Source organism: Brassica oleracea, chromosome C5, assembly GCF_000695525.1.
Source record: "Brassica oleracea var. oleracea cultivar TO1000 chromosome C5, BOL, whole genome shotgun sequence".
Lineage (NCBI taxonomy): Eukaryota > Viridiplantae > Streptophyta > Magnoliopsida > Brassicales > Brassicaceae > Brassica > Brassica oleracea.
The window spans coordinates 8,552,923-8,571,318 of NC_027752.1; the positions used below are offsets into that span (position 1 = coordinate 8,552,923).

The 18,396-nt window shown below is 34.1% G+C and overlaps 1 protein-coding gene across 3 annotated transcripts; it reads left to right on the forward strand.

The window, feature by feature from the left end:
• The first annotated feature begins 10,278 nt into the window (after positions 1 to 10,278).
• Positions 10,279 to 16,782, forward strand: LOC106295639 (general transcription factor 3C polypeptide 3). Of its 3 annotated transcripts, none has more exons than XM_013731600.1 (19): positions 10,279 to 10,456; positions 10,560 to 10,682; positions 10,960 to 11,276; positions 11,527 to 11,641; positions 11,957 to 12,064; positions 12,301 to 12,485; positions 12,796 to 12,988; positions 13,122 to 13,379; positions 13,725 to 13,865; positions 13,957 to 14,038; positions 14,292 to 14,405; positions 14,650 to 14,795; positions 14,996 to 15,081; positions 15,179 to 15,296; positions 15,410 to 15,454; positions 15,551 to 15,677; positions 15,782 to 15,896; positions 15,983 to 16,173; positions 16,265 to 16,782. In XM_013731600.1, the coding sequence occupies exons 3-19, from the start codon at positions 10,993 to 10,995 to the stop codon at positions 16,642 to 16,644; spliced, it is 2,688 nt and encodes an 895-aa protein (XP_013587054.1). In that variant the 5' UTR covers positions 10,279 to 10,456; positions 10,560 to 10,682; positions 10,960 to 10,992; the 3' UTR covers positions 16,645 to 16,782. The 3 variants fall into 3 exon arrangements, with proteins under 3 accessions (XP_013587054.1, XP_013587055.1, XP_013587053.1); XM_013731601.1 differs by having other exon boundaries at positions 10,665 to 10,682; XM_013731599.1 differs by lacking the exon at positions 10,560 to 10,682.
• Positions 16,783 to 18,396: the final 1,614 nt, after the last annotated feature.

Below are 18,396 nucleotides of genomic sequence, written 5' to 3' on the forward strand. Positions count from 1 at the left end.
TGTTTACATGAAAGAAATGAGTATTATTTATTATTAATTAATATATAGCTAATTATCTTTTAGGCTATATTGTAGATATGATCGGCAAATATATAAGTATCACAAATGGGTTTGATTCATGTCACAAAAATTTAAAATATTTTATTTAAAGCAAATCTTATAAAATTTAGGAAATCTAGTTATATCACCTATTAAATTGATTAGATCATTGTTAAAGAAATATATGGTAATATATTGTTAGTATAAATTTAAGATAAAGACCAAAATATTAATAGTCTTGTGAAAGGGTCTAACAACTTTGTATAAGTAGATTTTTTCAGAGTGATTCTCTTTTAATAGAATAGATATAAATTATATTTTAAAATAAAACTTTATTAATATTGTAAATTTTCTTTTTCGTATCAATATTTTAATATAAATTTGATTTAATTAAACATAAAAATTATATTTAAGAATATACATGTATATATTTGAAATTATAATCTTAGATAGAATTTTCTATCTATTTATTTTAATGAAATATATTAAATAAATTTGTAAAAGTTGCATAATTACCAAAAATTAAAATTAAACAATATTTATAAAATTTGTAGATATATAAGAAAATAATGATTTTACGATTAAATTATTATCATTTTCTAAAAAAATTGTATACATTTTTGAAAATTTTAGTAATAAAATTGTATAATTTAAAAATATATAATTAAATTATTTTTTGAAATTTATAATGCCATATTTTAATATATTTATTTTAATGATGATTTATGAGTTATTTCCATATTCTAAAAAAATTTCCAAAAATATAAATTGACATTAAATGTAATATATGAGTTATTTTCATATTTTAAAAAGTTTACCAAAAATATATATTAACATTAAAAGCAATGGTCCATGTCATATTAAGTTATAAGACATGTCATCAATTTCAATAGTCTTGTCATATTTGTTTTATGAAATTGATTGTAAAAAGGACATGTGGCAAAATCACTTCGCAAATATAGTCTAGTGGACTAGATGTTTTCCTGCACAATGTGCAGTAAAAAATTTTAAAATATTTTTTTAACAGATAAATATAAATTCTATTTAAAAATAAAATTATATTGTAAATTTTCTTTTTATTATCAATATTTTAATTTAAATTTGATTTAAACATAAAAATTAAGATAAAAATAATTTTGTTTATTTTAAATTATATTTAAGAATATGCATGTATATATTTAAAACTAGGGCCGATCCGCGCTTCGCGCGGGATATTTGCTTTGATTAGGGCTTTTTGCTTGGTTTGATTACTGTTGAAATGAACTATCTGTGTAAATTAAATTGGTTGGTAAGTTGTTAGTACAAAACTATACGTCATGTCTTGGGATTTTCATTGAGGTTGTGATGTTCATTGCGTTTAGCAATTGCTGCGTTTAGTTGAATGTGTTTGTTGTTTTTGATTAAGTTATTTAAAGTAGTTTTCTTTTTTCATGGTTATATACATGCATGTTTCTTTTTTCATATACATGCATGTTTTCTTTTTCTTTACTTGGCGGATTATTGGAAATTATAAATATACTCTACCATTAAAATATTTTCATGTATATATATTTTATAAAAAATATTATCCAAAGTTTATTCTACCTTGATTAAGACAATAAGTTGAATATATCTTAGACCATAAATCATAAATATTTTCAGTCTTATACATTTTTTCTTCAAGTCATTGTTACTTTTATTTTATTTTATACATTTCTCTTAATATATATATATATATATGCATCCAAATATTTTTAAAAATAATATTTTCATTTAACTAATGTATCTATTGTAATTTTAAATATATTATAGTTTTTGTGCACTTGATAAAAATATATTTGGCGTTGGTGGTATTTGTAGTGGTTGAGAACCTGAATGGATATTTACTTCCATAAAGTTTTTGAAAAATAATCTTAAGGATAAATCTCTTTTCTCAAATTCCATTTATTTTGTTTGGACTTCAATTAGTATTTGAAAGGAAAGAGATTTGAGTGGTATTGCAAATAAAAGGGTTCAAGATTAGTAAGATTGGCACGTCGAAAGATAAGTAAAAAAGAAACATGATTTTTTTTTTTGATGTTTTGAATGCGAGCAACACTCTTAAATCCAAGTACAGAGAGACTTTTGAGAATCGTTTAAATTTTAAAGCTTTGTAAAAAATTTCAACCATATGTACATCAGCAAACCCAAAAGCAGACAAAATAAGAACATTCATTATTGATGAGAAAAATGGAGAGAACCCGATCTGTGTTAATCTGATTACTATTGTTGCAAAGTAAATTCTTGATTGCCAAAGATGAGATAATGTTCGGGTCTGATGAGCCAAAAGGCCCAAAACAATAAACAAATCAGATATTGAATGTTGTCTATTTTTTCTATTTGTGCGTCTTTCAAGTTGATGATTCCTAAAATCATCATTCTCTTGATCATTTATGTTTCTAAACGCTAGCTTTACCGAATGCTGCAGAGCAAGGTCATGATGCAGATTCAATCGATTGTCATTAAGCTTGTTAAACCGCTTATTCAAATCATTAAACTTATCCTCACACTGCTGAGGCGAGACATGATAACCTCTCTCAAACAGAACTTCAGAAACAAATTTCCATTTGCTCTTTCTCTGTAAAGCCGCAAACTTTCTTCTACTACCACCATCCATACTCAAATCATCACCTATATAAGGCATGTCGGTAATCAGCAACTTCAACATCTTATCAGTCAACTTCATCACTGCCATGAAGACTTTTTAGCTGATGGATTCGTTGTGACCATCACCACCTTCCTCACTAAAACTTGGTTCATGATCATAACTCACTGAGTTATTCTCTCTTTCTCCTTTATGTTGCTCAGTCAATGGCATGTTGTGATTACATGTTTGAGCTGTAACCACGGTAAAGGGAAGACTTTCAAGCGGTCTGGAATTGGGGTTGTGATGATGAACTCTCATGGAACCTTGTAGATCGAAACTTCCGTACGACAAAGCTCCACTAGAGACCACACTTTCTTGAGGAGAATTCTCATCCCTCTCTCCCTCAAATCACTTCCTATGTGAGAAAAAACATCAAATATAAACAGATCAAGAACCAAATCCAAAAAAGTATAGACCTTTGTCACCAAAATGTGAAACCTCAAGTGATTGTACAAAACTATCAGCAGTGCTTCTTAACCTTTCGGGATTCCCAGAAACGCAAAAGCCTTGCCTCAACACGCTACCTGCACTGTCCAGCCTTCAATTCAGATAGATGAATCTGCGAAAGAAGCCATTATCAAAGAGTATGAGAGATATTTAACAGAGAAAATTTTCTAAAAAAGCAGGGTTTGGACTTCGAGGGCGATTCGGCTGGCTTGATACCAAGGTTCTCGAGGACAATTCGGCTGGCTTGAAGAAAAACGGTCCCCACAGATCCCAATCCCTAAACGCCTTCCCAAGATTCTCCCTATTCGGATTTGGAAATACCACCAGCTTCAGATTACTCATGATCATCGACAAATCCCTCTTCACCGTATCCCACACCGGCTCCGTCAACGTGTGCGGCTGAGACCCGAACCCGCTCCCCCCGATCGTCCTCGAACCTTCAAGCTGCCGAAGTTACCTGCCGGCGGAAGCGACGGAGGGGCTGAAACGGGCGTCACTTTCTGGGAGGTGGAGGAGGAAGACGGCGGAAGCGGAGGGAGATTGGATTGGACGAAGGGAGAGGAGAGAAGACTACGGTTTAGGGCTTGCGTAAGCCCATACACAAAGCCCAGATCAATTGTATTCTAAGTTAAATGAAGCTGTGCGTTTTGATGAAAAGGACACGTGTCATTTCCTCAAGCAGCGACTTTCTGACCTGGATCCTAGGTGGCAGCACAGGAGGGAGGCAAACATATTTTTATATATATATATATTATAATCTTAGATAGATTTTTTTATCCATTTATTTTAATTAAATATATTAAATAAATTTGTAAAAATTTGAATAATTATCAAAAATTAAAATTAAACAATATTTATAAAATTTGTAGATATATAATAAACTAATGATTTTACGATTAAATTTTTATAATTTTCTAAAAAAATTGTATACATTTTTGAAAATTTTAGTAATAAAATTATATAATTTAAAAATATATAATTAAATGATATTTCGAAATTTGTAATGCCATATTTGAATATATTTATTTTAATGATATTACCATATTCTAAAATAAATTCAAAAATATAAATCGATATTAAATGTAAAATATAAGTTATTACCATATTTTAAAAAGTTTACCAAAATATATAAATTAACATTAAATGTAATTTTCCATGTTATATTAAGTTATAAGCCATGTTATCAATTTTAGTATCTATCTATACTATTATTTGCGAAGTAATTTTTTGGAATTGAGCTCTCACGTTAAAAGTTAGAGTGGTTAATATCGTTTATACCCTTAATGAATAAAATGTATAACTAAATTAAAAATAAAAACGAAATTTTAATTTATTTGATTAAATAATTGATTAAAATTAGTAATAGTAAGAATTATCCAAAATCTGAAAATATAATTTAAAAAGAGATAATTTATGTATATATTGTATTGTTATCTGAAAAAGTCTTTTTAGTAAAAAGTTAAAAACATAAATTATATAACTAAATATTAATCAAATAAAATTCTTAATTATATAATTAAAAATAGAATATTGAATTATCCAAAATCTAAAAATATAATTAAAAAAATGATAATTTCTATATATATTGTATTGTTGTCTGAAAAAGTATTTTAGTAAAAAGTTAAAAACATAAATTATATAATTAAATATTAATCAAATAATTTTTTTTAATTGTATAATTAAAATTATAATATTAATTTATTTTAAGATTTATTTTAGTATAATTAATATAGTGTACAAAGAACTTTTCAAAAATTTATGAAAATGTTTAAGCCCGCGTCGCGGGAAAAACACCTAGTGTCATATTATTTTTGTGAAAATGATTGTAGAGAGGATATGTGGCAAAATCAATTCTCAAATAATGTATAGGGTATCTATCAAAATTAGCTTCAGTTTTGTTTAATTTTATATGGCAATAAAAATAGATAGACGATTTATGATAAAATACTAATAATACATTAATATTATAATGATTTATTAGTTATACTTACTTGTACCGGTATCTGATATTTCAGTTTTTATGTTTTCAAGTTTGTATGTCGACATAAACAAAAAAGCTGATCTAATGTTGGATGATATTCTTGTAATGTAACTAGTGAGTAGTTTTCTTTATCGTAAACTAGGTAAGGAACTCGTGGGATATCGCGCGGGGACTCATTTTATAAAAAAATATGACTTAAAAAGTATTCAAAAAAAAAAATATATATATATATAAACCTTAATGTTCCGGTTATATTTTTATCAGAACACATATTGTATACAATTGCCTCTCCATCCTTTTTTTAGTTTCTTTTTCTTACTTTTTCACATGATATTTTGTTTCAACCACTTTTTGAACAAATTTCAATTTTTTTTTGCTTTATAGATAGATAACATTTACTATTTAAGACACAATATTAGAAGCATTAGTTTATAATTTTTAAACAATTACTATTTCTATGTTGGTAATTGTTATTATATATATATATGTATTTACGTGCTTTACTTCTTTAAAATGAATATTCAGAAATTAGATATTGTAATAAATATATGCTGATTTATGTTAATATGACGCTTCTCATTTATAATATTTTTTTGAATTTTTGGGAGAGTTCTTATAAAACACTAACATTTATTATATTAAAGTAACACAATAATTAAATAAAATCAACTAAATTGATAAATTATTGATCTACCTTTTTGAAATCATGATGATTTTGTTGGATCAGTAAATAGTATTTTCTAAATCTATGTGGTATTAAGATATAAATATTGTAGAAGTTTATCGGTTTCTTAATGAAAATTTTCAAGTTAAGGCTTAGATACAAGAATAACAAATAGAATTTTCATGTTTATATGTGTTTCTTAAAAGTTCTTTGTAGATCATTTTAACATTGAATATCTACATTTTGAGCATTCAACGACTTGGCAAAGTGTTTTTTTTTATTTGATCAAATTGTTGAAGAAACCTAAATTCGAGAACCTAAATTCGAGAACACATATTATTCTTACAGTAACATCATCGACACCGTTACGACATCACACAAAACACAAATCTAGATCTACGAAGACTGTAATCTGTAATTTCAAATGACCATATCAGTGGGAGATTTATATTAACAGAAAAAATATCTCGAAACGTTACAAGTAACAATTCTTTAAATTGGACTGGTTCAAAAGACAATTAACATGGATTCTTCTTTTTTCTTTTTGCTAAATGGTAAATATTATTTCAGAAATGAATTGTTGAAGCTTACAATATGTGATAAACAAACTATAAGACCTCTAAAAAACATATTTCCATGGCAAAAAAAGGTAAAAACATGGAAGCAGAATCAATCGATCTTGAAACCGTTCTGCTTTGGAGCGAACAGGACATCAAATATCGATACAAACTTGGAGTAACTGGACGGAAGATTTAGCCGACATAAGCATGAAAGGAGAGATCCAAGAAACTAGAACATGAAGAACACAATGCTAGTGGGAAGTGGATTCAATGGCTGCCTGCACAAATTGCTTTTCTCCGAGGATCAGAAACAGACCCGCTCAAGGACTGTCCTCTAGGTCCGGGCTGGGAAAGAACTAAACCCGGATTCCAGCAACAGACGGGACAACACACACCACGGGTGCTTAATAGCGCTCAACCAACTCGACCGCACTCGCCCTCTAAGTCGGTACAGAGAAAGGGGCAGCATCACCACCTCCCGAGTCTTACTACCCCCTCCAACCACAAAATATTACTCCGAGCTCCAAGAAAACAAAGAGCCTCCACAACCCATCACGTTTAAACCTGCAATTCCAATCCAGACTAACAAGCAACGCCAACACCAACAACAAAGGAGGGGAGATGAGCTAAATTAATGCATCACTCAGTAGCTAACCACCTAATCTTGACTCGACGGAGCGACAGATATGACCCTATCGCAACAAGTCTGAGGTCCCGAGACCTCTAGCTTAGGAAACGCGTACCCGATTAGCCTTTGTAGGCAGAGGCCAAAGCGACATTAACTTTCACCAGCGAGAAGAGCCAGACGTCAGGAGAGGAAACGTTTGCTTTGGTGTTGAGGAGGATGAAGCGGCGGCACAGTCGCTAGAGGCACCGCGTCGCGAATCCCGCTCAACTTCGACAAGTCAATGCAAGCCATCTGTGAAGACGACGAACCGAAACAAAGTCACGTCACCAACAGATCTTCACGCCGGAGATGGATTTGGATGTGACGGGATCGTCAAGAGCCCTCTCACAGCGCCGAGGGGCACTGGAGAGGTGATCGGAGCAAGGGAAAAAGGAGGCGCGAGGTTAGGGTTGAGAGGAAATTTTGGGGCGCGTGGTTTTTAACATGGATTCTTGTGAACTAAACATGAAGAGAAAAAGATGGTACTAACTTCGTTCCAAAACCCATTGATATTCAATTAATGGGATCTTGTAAATACCCACAAATCGAACAAGACATAACTTTGATTAATAAAAACTCAGAAGATATAAAAGAACAAATGGAAGGAGTACAATATCAGAGAGGATGGCATGTATACATAAATCTTGTAAAGAGGTGCCATTGTTAGTCGAGGGAAGGCATTGGTTCGAGGATGACAAAAGATGCTGTTTGATTTAATAACGATGACGTCATTTTTTTTATAAAAATTTGTAACCAAATAACTGCATGAAACCTTTTTTCACCATTTTATAATTAGTTAGATTAGTGAACATTTTACTTTGAGAAATGTATGTACATCGACTATTTATAGATTTTAAAATCTATTTGAATAGTCACATCTTTTCAATTTTAATGGTCACATTCTTTCATTTTAAATGTAGTTATTTTGAAAATATATTTATATGAATAGTCACCACTTTTTAATTTAAAAAGATACGTATATGATTGATCACAACTTTTCAATAGTCACAACCTTTTAACATAATTGGAATACGTAACCTTTGGATTTAATTGGGATTGCTATTATTAGTAGATTAATGTCTATAACTATGTCTATTGCTAGTGTTCCAAAAACAAAATTTTGTTATTGCAGTTTGAATATGTTTGGCCCTCTAAGCTAAAGAAGACAATAATAAAGAGATTTTCTTTTTAACCATCTATGAAAACTATTGTTAGTTATAATACTGTCATCTTCATTTTCAATGTCGTTGTAGTATAGTGGTTAGTATTCCCGCCTATCACCCGGCATCGGCGTATAACTTTTTAAAATAGTATTTGAAAATTTCATAACTAATAAAGAAAAATTAATGGCTTCGCCCGGGTTCGAACCGGAGACACTGACGTGATAACCAACTACACCACGAAACCTTTGTGTTTATAAGTTTAATACAACTTACTGTTGAGTATACCAGAGTCTAAGCGTAACTTCTAATATACATGTAAAGCCTTGGTTCTGATTTGTTCTTCTGTGTTGAGATTTACGAGCCCTGTAAGGGTCTTGTTTATTCTCTTTCCATGAAACGACATTGTCACAGCCCAAACCCATCAAATTTTAAAACCTTAACCGTAAAGCCCACGTTTTAAGCCAAAACCCTAAAAAGGGTATTTTAGTAATTTTGAATGATCTAAACCCTAAACTCTTCTACATATATATTGAGGGCACGACCTAGAGGAGAGGGAGAGACAACGCAGCCTGCAGTTACTCTGAGATATCAATGCCAAGTTGGGGTTTTGGAGAGAAGTTTGCAACCAGATACGAAAGTGTTAGGCAAAGAACTAAAGTTGGATTGATAGATGTCGTTGCAAGGAAGACACAGCAACTTTCGGATCTCAATTACGAGGTAATCTCAGTTAGTTACTCAATCTACAAGTTGAGAGAAAACCATTACGTTTCTGAAATCGGTTCAAGTCTGGTTTTTCTGTTTCGCAGAGCCATATTGGGAAGAGATTTCTGGTTGATACAAAAGGAGTTAGGTGACGGTCGTGATATTGTTAGAAACTGACGTTACCATCTTTCTATATCCACTAAGAATGCTTCATTACGAGGTAAACTCTGGAAGTTATTTGATCTTCAATTTGAAGAAAAATCACTGTTTTCTGAATCCAGAAATTCTAAGTCCGAAACCTGTTTTTCCAGTTTCACATAGGGGTTTTGTGAGAAGTTTTCCCGGTGAACTAGAGAGAGTTAGGACGCGAGTAAGGTGTCGCTGGAAAGATCTAGCTGCAAGGAATCTATATCTGTTGACGTTATCTTGTTTAGAGTTTCAGATCACTAGAACAGAGTGTCAACCCGCTAGTTTCAGAACCCACTTTCAACCTCAAGTTGTATTCTTAAATGGTAGGTCTAGGAATTTGGTATGTTTGATTGTTTGATGATTATATGTGATGATAATGTTGATGACGATCTGTTAGTTGATAAATGTTAAAGTGATAAGTGATGAAGTTGTTAGGTAAATATTAAATGTGTAAAGTCGGACTGAGGACGAGGACATGGCGATCCCGTCAAAGCCCGTAAACCGGATGACAAGCCCAAGGTGGCGTACGACCTTTCGAGGTGACGGCCAGCCTAAGTTGTCATGTTATTATTAATATTGGAAATGGTTATGAGATGACAAATGTTAATGCGATTAATGAATGTGTATTGAAATAAATGATGTGTTATGTTTGTTAATTGCTTAATATGTTGGGTGATGAATGTTCTAGGACTAGTATTTTTGCATGCAAGTTGGTTAATAATGTTAGGAGTCATGTGGGCAGAAATGATCATCCTCACTGAATGACTGTGTGTTATTCACCCCTTTCCCTCTTTCCTTTTCAGTGTATGCACGTGTTTCTTGTTGTTCAAGTTAGGGCACAAGAGTATGATTTGGGGCACATTGAGCTACAATCCCTCAAGTCTTAACACCCCCATAAGGCAATTGAGAGATTGGTTTGATGGAAGACCTTCCAGGGTGTAGACTGTAGATAAATCCAAGCAAGTAGTTTATATGCTCATGAAGTTCTTAATAACATAGATAATAAGACATGAAAACCAAGTAGAGATTTCAGGCAATCGTCTGGTTTTGGCGTTGAAGGGAGAATGAGCGCGCTTCTTGTTTCAGTCTTTGTACATGAGAAAGCTTCTGTTGGGCTTTGAAGACATCATTGATAGAAATATCTCTCTTGGGCTTACATGTGAGCCTTTTAGCATATTGTATTTCTGACCCATCTTTCGTAATGTCTTCTCTTCTCCGTGGCTATCGTATTCTCCATCGCCGGCAGAGAACCTCTCTGCATCTGGTCTTCTTCTGGTTTTTGTTTTGTCGTTGAAGAGAAAAAAAAACCTTTCTTTTTCGTTCTTCAGACACACTGACAAAGCAGAGTTTGACTGAAAAGACAAAGCCGCGGTTTTCAGGTAACAAATTTCTTCAATTGTGCAGGGTTTTCGAAATTTGTATGGTTGTGTGTATACAGCAGCTCTCAAGGGCTTACTTTCGAGTTCTTGTTGGGTTTTTGAGCCTTTACTTTTTTGGAGCCTTTGAGCGGCCTTTGTCTCTCCTCTTCTGAGTTCGCCCTAAGCAACATCTTTCTTGCCTCTTTAATTTTATGATCATCGGTCTCAGTTCCGGCGACTCACGGAGGTTCCTCTCTCCTCTCTCCTTCTGACTTCTTTCCCATGACTCTTTTCTTCTAGTTTACTCGATTGCATATTGTTTGTCCTTGCTGTGTCACCAGTAACCTAGACCTGTTTTCTCCGGTGAACCCGAATCTTTGTAACCCACTCAGATCCCCTATTTTTTTTTTGGGAGAATTAAAAAAAAAAAAGAAGACTATAAACGGTTTCAGTGTCTAGTAAGCAGCTGCGTGGTAGAAAAATGATGCTAACTTTTTGATTGGTTCTCCGTGAAACTATTGTAGATAGGGAAGCTTGAGGGAAGTAAAATTCAAAGGATGGAAGATAAGGGAAAGGGCCTGGTGGGAGAAGATGAGCAAACCTCCTTTTCTGTGTTAGAAGGGGGCCCAAGCTATATGGAAGACGACGGTGGTGATGCTAGTGATGATAACGCTGATGATGATGGAAACAGTGATGAAGGAGGCCAGGTAGATGATGATGATGATGACTCTGAAGAAAGAGATGAGTCTGAAGCTGTCAGTGGAATTCCAACAACATTCGAACGCCTTGAATATGAAGCTCTCGCTAAGAAGAAACGCAAAGCATTTACTGACTCTCAACGGTTCGTCTTTCACTCTCCTTTTGTTTCTTTATTTTGGTATAATGTTTCTAGATGCAATGACAATAGCTTTGATTTTCCTAGATTGTGCAATTCGGTGAATAAATTGTTTAAAATCTCCCATAAGTTTTGTTTAATGCTTTATACCTCCCATTCAAGTAGCTTTTAGTTGGATTTGTTGGTCAAGTACTCCCCCTTGTGTTGCCCAACATATATTTTGTGTTGATTTTTTTTTTTTGTGTGAATGTGACAGTGATGGTTCAGATAAGAGATCCAGGTATGATGCTATTAACATCTGGAATAGCACCTCGGGCGAGAAGGGATTCATGGAACTCTACGATACTGGCCGCCGACGAAAGTCTAGGAAGGTACGTTTTCCTTGGACAGCTTATTTTTTAATATTTCACGAGTTAACTTGTATTTCATGTGTCTTCAGTCCGCATCTTGCATCAAGAAGTTTGACCTTTTGTCTATTATTTAGCTTTAACTCTTTTTTTAAAAAAAAGGGATGAACTGCATGTTTGTTCTTGAACCTCATTGAAATACAAGTTCCCTCCTGCTTCACTTGTGCACTTTCTCGTGCTACACTCCACGAAATTATATGATGGGACATATATCAACTCTGCATATGCTGCCACTTTATCTTTTTTTTTTTTTAAATGACAGTGTATATACTTGTGCAGAATAAAAAAAGGGGTAGACGACAGGGGTCAAAGAAAAAAGTTTCACCTGAAATTCAGAAGAGGTTGAGTGAGGCTTTTTTTCTTCACGCAGATAATAAAAACAGTGAGGTAATCCCAGATGAAGTTTTTATTTTCTGTGGTATCGTGCCTTTTAGAGAGAATAGCGTAGCTCGGAAACACATTTCATAATTGTCCTGAAAAATTAAACTGATTTTTCTCTACCACAATATCGTTTTGACTATTACATTTCAGAAACTGCTGCTTTTTCCTAAATTGTGTTGTGTCATATTATTTATATTTATTTATGGACTGATCCAGATTTATGTTGTTTTACTTTCTTCCAGGCTTTACCTATTATATTAGACGTTATTAAGCAAGCACCAACCTTCGGTCGAGCGTATCATTACCTATCGCTTGTATATGATAAACTTGGTAGGACCGACTCATTGTCTACTCGAGTATTGAGGATTGCTGCAACTGTTGAAGGTCCAAAATCACCTTGTTGGAAGTTGCTTTACGAGAGGTCCAAGTAAGTTCTATTTGTTCATGCCAGTCTTCATTTTTATACAGCAGAAATGGCGAACGCAGAAACATTTATGTTACTACTATTTGCTTGTCAATAACGGCTATCTAGATGTCAAGATAGTTGTTTACAGTAAGACCGTATCAGAGATTGCAGGGCTTGCAAGTAATTAAGTAACAAGAACCCAATGTCATTAGCCTTGGTAATATAGTTATTGGGAAAAAGTGTAAAACGAAAACGCAGGAAGCTGTTTTGTTTTCTGTTTAGAATTTTGTTTGACAGTGCCAAGCTAACTTACAAAACTAATTGATTTCAGGGAGCAAGGGGACTTGTCTGCAAGGAGTTATGCGTCCAAAGCAGTACAAGCTGATCCAGAGAATTTCCCTTTGAAATATGAATATGCAGACCTCTGCCTAAATGCTGGAAAATATAAAGAAGCTGCCGAAACCTATGAGCAAATATTTCGTCGGTATCCTGAGAGAATTGAGGTCCTCGATTGGGGGACAAAGGTATTATAAGCTGAATGAGTATAAATTTATTCTAAATTGCTAATCTCTGTGATGTAGTTTCTCTACCCCAGAAAAAAAGACAAATGGTTAATGCCAATTTTATGAACTTATTTCTTCTTCTTGGGTTTCTCAGTACTTTCTAAAATCCGGCGAGGGTGAACGAGCAGCAAACATCTTAGAGGATCATATAAAATCTCATCCATCTGAAGTGGGGCCTGATGTCTTGGATCTACTGGCTTCTGTTTTGATGGAAATTAATGCGTATGATAGAACTCTTAAGTATATTCATGATGTGCGCCAAATCTACAATCCAGGAAAAGAACTGCCTTCCAGCTTGAAAATCAGACAAGCCATCTGTCATGTTCGCCTCCAAGAAATGAAGCAAGCAGAGGTTTGTGTATCTTACATTATAAACCTGCTAATCTTTTATCCCAATGATTGCTTTAAAACTATACCCTCCTCTAATTATTTAGTAGATGGATAACAAGATTTGGGAAAAAAAAGAAGAGATTTTAAATCTATCTAAAGAGAATGTGGTTTGCATTGGTCCTTGTCATTCTTATTACTTCGTATTTCTTCTCAAGTTCATGTCTCACTTTTTTACACCATGTGAAGTATGTCAGTTCTGTTATGTTATGATCTTTAGTATGATGTGCAGTCTTTTATATAGGGGTTTCTCTTTTCAAAACGTTGATGTACCTTCTCTTGTGAATGATGTTGCTTGCCGTATCTGCAGATTGTTTTAAGTATTCTACCACGGGAGGCTGTATCCGAACATTCAGACCTCATCATCAATTTGGCTGATGAGCTAACAAACATTGGGAATTTTCACACTGCTCTCAAATACTATTTGTTAGCAGTCAATGACACTGTGAATGTAAGTTGATAAGCAGTTGTACTCGATTGTTTCTTCTCTTACAACTTTTGCTTCGTCCCTGGGCTAACTAGTTCCGTGGTTTTCCTTGTAGGATGGTTATTTGTTTGTGAAAGTTGCTCGCTGTTATACGTCGTTGGCCAAACGAGATCAGGCCATCATTTTCTATTATAAAGGTGCTTTTTAATCTATTTAGTAAGAGTTTGATTTAGGTGTTGTGCATATGTATAGCCCCCTCTTGTCAATAGTAGAGATACAATTTCACTATGTTCTGTTTGTAGTTAACTACATTGGATATTTTGTGAAGGTTTCGAAACTCAAATATCTTATGATTTTCCATGTCGTGCAAATTAAAATCGTATTGTTTATTGTATTTTCAGTTTCTCGTTAGCTTTTTTTCTATTTGTTGCTAACTGAAAATTCCCTCAGCTTTGAATGAACTCAGTGATCCAATTGATGCTCGCATACCTCTGTCTTCACTTCTCCTGGAAGATGGCAATCGAGATGAAGCTATATCAGTGCTTTCTCCTCCGGAAAATCCAGGTCAGCAGAGAAAAAAGAACATTTCTTCTCTTGCCGTATTATCTCAACGAGTGTATAGTTTACCCATGTTACAATACCTTATTAAATATCACTTTTGTCAGATTCACTGCTAAACTTTGTACAAGTAATGGATTTGCGATATCTTAACTGTTTTTTCTTCCAAATGTTAGTTATGCGATTTGCGTCCAACTATTTTGTCATAAGATATAAGTTTGCTAACAATGGTTCTTTTTTCTAAGTGTAGATCTTGATACTTCTAAACAGAAGGCATGGTGGAAGAAAAGAAAGATCAGGATGCATCTTTGTCAGATCTATTATTCAGAGGGGATGCTTGAGGAATTTGCCAATACAGCATTACAGTTGGTTCTTAAGTGGGTTTGGCGGCGGACGGTAATAGCTCTGTACCCAAGTTTCATATAAGAAATATGCTAAAGAAATTGACAACATAAATAGTTACTGCTTCTTGAATAAAAACGTACTTGGACCCATCTGAACATCCAGCATTTCGTTAGAGTTCTTTCATTTAGCATTAGCAGAAGGTGGTTTGATAAAAAAAAATTGTATGCTGGCGCCTTCATGAAAACGTGTAGGTCAAGGGAAAAAGAAAACGATCGGTTCTTTCGGAGCTCCAAAGAAATAGAAGACGCCGACGTCCTAGAGATGCTCAAGCTTCAGAGTGAGTATAAAATTAATCTATCCAGCATAGTCTGTAAGCCTTGCCGTTTCTGTCTGGACATTGTTAGTAACCTTTGTTCCGAAACATGTTGAGCTAGGTTGAGAGGCGGACCCAAAAAGTGGCGCAAAATCAGGGCAACATTAAATGAGGCAAAGAGAATCAGAGAACGGGCTGCTATTAAAGCTCATAACGAAGATATGTGCAGTGAATCTGAGGTATCTATCTATGTATACCAGGATTGCCAGCTATGTCCTCTTTGTTTTAATTACTCAAAATGCTTTTGCCTTTTATGTTGACCGGGGTTATACTTTTTGACTTTTCTACTCAGGAAGAAGCTATGAAGGATGAAGAGTATCACCGTCTCTTTGTAGATGTAATTGACCGTTCCCTTCCACATATTATTATAACTTCTTTGATGCCCTCTTCTCCTTTATGTTTGTCATGACTCCTTAAATTGCATGTCTTGTAGTTGTGCAAGGCATTGGCATCGCTGCAAAGGTTTTGGGAAGCTCTGGAGATAGTTAACCTGGCTCGTAGATTGGACGCCAAAATGCTGCCTGTTGAGATAAAAAAGGAGCTTCAGTCACTTGGAGCTAGTAATCTCCTAACCCCAACCTTGATATCCATTTTTCTTCAAGACTTATAGATAAGTCTTCGTTGGTTTATGGTTAACAGCGCTTTCTTCTTTTGATGTTTACAGAAATATCATGTGATACTATGGATCCAAAGCAGTGGTTTGACTGTGTAAGATCTGTCATTCAGCAACATCCGTATCGTTTGAATGCCTGGAACTGCTATTACAAAGTCATTTCAAGGTATACAGAGCGGTGTTTCATATCACTTGGAGACTACTGTCGACTCTGTTTTGTTTGCAGTATGAATATCGTGTTATTATGTGCAGGCTAGGGAAAAGAGCGTCGAGTGAAGCTAAGTTCATGCATCACTTAAGAAGCAAGTACAGAGATTGCGTACCGCCTATTCTGATAGCCGGTCACCATTTCACCGTGACAAGCCGACATCAAGATGCTGCAAGAGAATACCTTGAAGCATATAAACTAATGCCAGATAGCCCTTTAATCAACCTCTGCGTAGGTAAGCATGCATCTATATTGTTCTCTCCGTTTTCACGAGTTAGCTAATCGGTTAAATAAAGTGTTCACACCTGTTCTATCTTCTTTTTCAGGAGCTGCTTTAATCAACTTAGCCCTCGGTTTCCGACTCAAGAACCGACATGAGTGTCTTGCTCAAGGCTTTGCGTTTCTATACAACAATATAAGAATCTGCAGTAACAGTCAAGAGGCGTTGTATAACGTTGCTAGGGCGTATCATCACGTGGGTCTTGTGACTCTTGCGGCTTCGTACTACGAGAAGGTTTTAGCGGTTTACGAGAAAGAATATCCAATGCCGAAACTCCCAAACGAAGATCCTAATGTTGCGGAAGAGCGTAAACCTGTTAACTGTGACCTACGCAAAGAGGCTGCGCACAATCTGCATTTGATATATAAGCACAGTGGAGCGTTTGATCTCGCGAGGCAGGTCTTGAAGGATCACTGCACTTTCTAAGTTTCGTTCGTCTTGTAAACTCTACAACCAACTATTATTATTGTCTTAAGGCTGGTTTATCACTTTATTGTGTAGTTTCAACTTCATTAACTGAATTTACTTGGAGTATTAATATATAGTTGCTACTTGCAAAGATTACTATTTCAAGGATTTATTTGTAGCGGTGTCAACTGTGCAGGTCTAACTTAAAACTCATAAAACCCGTAAATATTCGAGTCCAATCCACCTGGTTTGGAAATATTTTGGGTATATTTTAAATCCGGCTCAGTGCTAATAGGGTTATAATTATAACTTGTAAGCATTTCTGGAGTTTTAAGTTTTTCGGAAGAATTCATTAAAATATTATAAATGTCATTTTTACCATTTTAAAACATCTAATTTTTAATAAAAATTGATTAAAATTTTTTGTAAGTGTTTTTTATATTTTTAAAACCATATTATTAACAAGTTAAGTACAGTTTTTTTGTCAACTAAGTACAGTTAATTATGATGTTTCAGTGATGGACATATTTTAAGTTTGACTGGTTTAGCACAATTTTCAAATTAATAGCACTTTAACAATTTGACTGCGTTTATCACAAATTTTGTTAAGGAAAATTTTAAGCCTAATATATAATTAATAATTGTCTAATTTTGTAGGCATATGATATTAATTTTCATCAATATTTTGCTAAAATCTTATTGGCTTTGCTATTCGAGCACCGTGGTTAGTACTATCACTATCCTTAGATAGCATAGTCTAGCATGAGACTATCTTCAACAAAATAGCATAGCATAGTCTAACCACCATGATCGTTGTTATTGTTGGGTTTTGCACTTGAATCACGTCTCGCAAGAAGACATGAAGAAATGCATACACACAACATGATATAGGCCTGATGCAAAATGTTTCCTTGTATAGTTGTATTCATTCGTTTAATCATCATTATTAAATGATATATTTATAATCATCTTCGTTTAGCCAGCCCTTCTTCAGTGATGATCTTGATTTTTAATCCCTTTTGACTATCTCGACTCAAAAAATACCATTGAGAATCTCTCATCCACATACAATGTGTTCATCATTGAAACATCATAATTAACTATCATACCATCCTTAATCATGATCAACTGTTTATTATTGTTCAATAACAAAATTATAGCAGGATATCAAGGTTTCAAGTTGGAACTTATCCCTTTCTCAAAAAAAAAATTGGAACTTATAAAAAAAGGGGGTTTCAAGTTGGAGGAGTGGTGGCCATAAATGATCCATGCATGTTCATTTGGTTGAGTGTTCAATAATGCAAAAGAAAAAAAAAAGTAACTCGGCAAGTCTCAGCTCTTTCTGGCCTGGCCTTACATGACTTGCAGTTTTCTCCTCGTTCTCTTCTTACTAAACAAGTCCCATGTGGTTTGTTTTCACTGGATATCACCTCTTTTCACTTTATAAATTGAGACAATGCCAGCGTAGCCTGTAATTGTCCCCCGTGGCACTTATCACCTGTCGTTTTATTACTAGACACTTGTATATTTATTTTATGGGATTGTGGGGTTTACGTCGTTTTAAGAGTGTTGCCTTTGCTATACATTTTTTCTTTCCGTGACATTTCATCTACTAAAGACGATTGTCAATTATGATCACCGATCAGCAACCCATGTAGATGATATTTCGAGAGAGGTTCCGATGTAGTTCGTGATATACATCAGAAGGTGTGTCGAGACGTATGTCGTACGGCAAGATGTTGAGTGGAGAAGTTGCTTACAAAGAGATTG